Genomic DNA, 3,869 nt, shown 5'->3' with positions numbered 1-3,869 from the left:
CACCTAAAGCTCCGCGAGGCTCCGGCAGGGGATGGTGGCGAACCCTGCTGTACTCTTCCACCACAACTTTCTCTCACTCTTACTTCCTGTTTCTATTGTGCCTGTAATTCAAAGGGTCAGCCTTGTCACACTCTGTGTCACGCTGAATATCCCCGAGAACTACGTTAAGGGTACACGTGTCTGTGGAGTGCACATCCACTTGCACGTTAATTTCACGAGCAGACTGTTCCGTTGATCGGATCAACTGGAACCCTCGATGTCGTAAGCGACGGAGTGCCAACAACATTCCTTACTTGGATCAAAACAATGAAACTGAAAACCCTGTCTTACTTCATATTCTAATTGAAGTAAAGAAAGTAATACAAAGGGTCTTCCATCGCATTTTCCATGACCTCAACTCTAACTAGAACTCAATATTATCTTGAACTCAGTCGTAACTTGGACTCGGCTCTCTCCTAGACTCATCTCTGACATGAACTCAGCACTGGACGACGCAAATGAAATAACACGAACAAAAGTTTTATTTCTCTTTGGTCTTTGGTCAGTAAGTGTTATTTCCTATTTTACCTCTATCTAGAAATCAAAGGAAATTTCTAGTAAGCTGGACATCAGTGTTTCGAAACTGACCTATTTCCCGCCCCACCACCCATTACATTTCAGACAGATTCTGTGCTGAGTTGCTGAAGCAGAAATATCGTTATAGCAAATCTTCTGCTTAATACTGACTTGATTGTCAGTTGCTTGACCGTTACCACTTGAGCATGTCCTGTAGTGGCTGATAATATGTACATCTCTGATCATGAACAGGAGTAGTGGGGGAGAATCATAACCATTTTAGGGAATATTAGGGATACTCTCTTTTCTCTTTTTACTCTTTTACTTGTTTCAGTCATTTGACTGCGGCTATGCTGGAGCACCGCCTTTAGTCGAGCAAATCGACCCCAGGACTTATTCTTTGGAAGCCTAGTACTTATTCTATCGGTCACTTTTGCCGAACCGCTAATTTACGAGGACGTAAACACACCAGCATCGGTTGTCAAGCGATGTTAGGAGGGACAAACACATACACACACCAATATATATATACATACATATATATATATACAACGAGCTTCTTTCAGTTTCGTCTACCAAATCCACTCACAAGGCTTTGGTCGGCCCGAGTCTATAGTAGAAGACACTTGCCGAAGGTGCCACGCAGTGGGACTGAACCCGGAACCATGTGGATGGTAAGCAAACTACTTACCACACAGCCATTCCTGCGCTTATATCTGAATAAATGTAACAAAAGCGAAGTTTGATGGAAATATTAGCCATTTTACATACTTTTTTAGGGGTAAGCAAATAGGAAATAGCAGTTACTATCCAAGGACAAAAATCGTGTTACACAGTGTAATCTTTGATTTTAGTGTTCAACTCGAGGTACCATAGAGCTATGTGAACTTGGCTATAGACAGCTGTTTAAGTGTACTGACCATGGATGCAGCAACACAAGCGACGCAATAGAAATGGTGACATGACACGAACCGACGAAACCCCACTATCGTCTCTGACGCTAGCACTCTCTTCTGTGTATCATTGCTAATTAATTTGTCGACCCTCTCCTTCGCTGCCACCGCCACCTCACTTGTCATCAACCCAAAATGATGACACGCATTGTCGATTTCGGTACATTTGAACACAATACATAAAACGAAAGTGAATTAAATTCTACTCGTCTCTCGTTTCTTTTACTGCTGTTGTACTATCAAAACATTTCGAATTATCTATTATAGTTTACTAGTTGTCATTGCTCCTCTCTTCGTACTGCAATCAAAAGTTGTTGACAAGAACTGTCCAATGAGCAACCAATTAGCCGAATTTCTTTTAAGAAGCAGTAATTTGACACGTTACATTTTCTTCCTGTTGCATAATTATAGTACGATTGTTAGGTGCCAAGATAGAAAAAAAAAACTAAAATAAAATATATAGAAATATAATAAATGGTCGTTTGAAACAAGTTGGCACCTTTTACTTGTAATGTCTCCATAAACTATAACCCACCAATCTCTCTCTTTCTCTCCCCTCTCTTTCTTTCTTTCTCTCTCTCTCTCTCTCTCTCTCTCTCACGCACATACTCTCACATAGGTACGCAAAGACGACAACAAATAAAGAACATTTGGTGCTTTATTATATATTTTACGAAAACAAACTGCTGTTAAATGAAAGCTTGGTAAGGGAATTAAGTGACGTCGTTGCCAAGAATATGTCACACACTTATTGAAAGATCCATTCTTAAGTAATATGAAGATACGGGACAATAATTTCTTATATTAGTGCAGGGGCTTTTTATTTCCAGAAGTGACTCGGTCATTTGAGTTTATATCCCGTGCTTAATTGGTAATTATTTTATTGAGACATATGGTGGCGAGCTGGCAGAATCGTTACCCTTACGGACAAAATGCTTAGCGGACTTTCTTTCAGTTTTGCGTTCCGAGTTCAAATTCCACCAAAGTCAACGTTGTCTTCCATATTTTCAGGGCGAAAAACTACGCGTCCTTTCCCTCCGTTGGTCAGTTGAAGCTTAGATAGTGTCACGTGAGCCTACCCTCAGTTTTATAAACAACTTACCTAACTATTTATTTTATCTCCTCTTTCATATGATACTCTTATTCACTGTAATTTACTATTCAACCTCCGTTTATTTACTCATTATTACCTTAATTATATTCACATATTATCCATTACCCACTAAAATAACCTATAACCCATCAATCCGGGCATATACCAATATCAACCATAATATAACACCCAGTCTGCTGTGATGATTCTAAAATACAACACTTAAAAAACTAACGGTATATCTTTTTTCCAACACTCTGAAGAGATTCTGCCTAATATAATGATTTTATTAATTACTATTTAATCTATTAAGCCTAATTGAAACACCTGTAACGGAGCATGCTTGATTTTTGTATATAATAAATTTTTATTAAATGTTATATCTCCATTTTCTTATTTTCTTTACATATATATATATATATATATATATATTTAAAGGTGTGCATATAATTTTTGAAACATGTAGGAATTAAAAGAACTTATTGATTATATGCGTTTTGCTCCATTTATTATTATTCTTTATATCAACTCAAAACACATAACTTTAACATGGAATCTCTACCTCTTAACCGGGTATAATATCCCAGTTTTTGTGTGATTTTTGTTACCCTGGTAACTATTAACTTATTTGCATTATCGAAGTTTTTCAACCAAGATAATATCAATATATATATATTTTTAAAGGAAAGTGTGTGTGTGTGTGTGTGTGTATATATATATATATATATATATATAATGAAACCAAGTTTTGTATGGTGGCCGCGCACGTTTAATAACATGTAACACTATCAAATATCAAATAATTTATTCATTTTCGGCTTATACCAAATGCATAAATATTTCCTCCTTTTATTTTGCACATTGTAGACGAAGATAACAAAATATATCATAAGATAACCAAACATAGAAACGAACACAATAACAAAAAGCTCAGCTATGGCCGTTGTTGTTGATTGTCAAGTTGGAGAAACTCCTGAGATTCTTTTTGAAAGCCTCAATGATTCTGTCGGATGGGAAATGAATGAATCGATCGATGACATATTTGTCTTTACACTGGAACTAACTAAAAAAGCAGGAAAGGTAAGAAAACGCCACTTGATATTAACGTATTTAACTGTCTTTTCACACACACACATGTATATAAGAGTTGATGTTTTAACCTGCTATGAAATGTTCCGAGGGAGTAGTCCGTTAGTTATGGTAAGGCAGAATTGTATATATGACTGTGTATATATATATATATATATATATATATATATATATATATA

The 3,869-nt window shown here is 36.5% G+C and overlaps 1 protein-coding gene across 1 annotated transcript in view; it reads left to right on the top strand.

The window, feature by feature from the left end:
* Positions 1 to 2,613: 2,613 nt before the first annotated feature.
* The window catches only part of LOC106877063 (inositol monophosphatase 2), a 12,709-nt gene continuing 11,453 nt past the window's right edge, over positions 2,614 to 3,869 (top strand). The window contains exons 1-2 of the mRNA XM_052974970.1: positions 2,614 to 2,837; positions 3,469 to 3,681. Coding sequence (XP_052830930.1) covers positions 3,538 to 3,681 — 144 coding nt within the window. The 5' untranslated portion in view covers positions 2,614 to 2,837; positions 3,469 to 3,537. The remainder of the gene's footprint in view (positions 2,838 to 3,468; positions 3,682 to 3,869) is intronic.

Source organism: Octopus bimaculoides, chromosome 20 (genome assembly GCF_001194135.2).
Source record: "Octopus bimaculoides isolate UCB-OBI-ISO-001 chromosome 20, ASM119413v2, whole genome shotgun sequence".
NCBI classification, from domain to species: Eukaryota; Metazoa; Mollusca; class Cephalopoda; order Octopoda; family Octopodidae; genus Octopus; species Octopus bimaculoides.
This window is presented reverse-complemented; position numbering and strand designations above follow the sequence as displayed.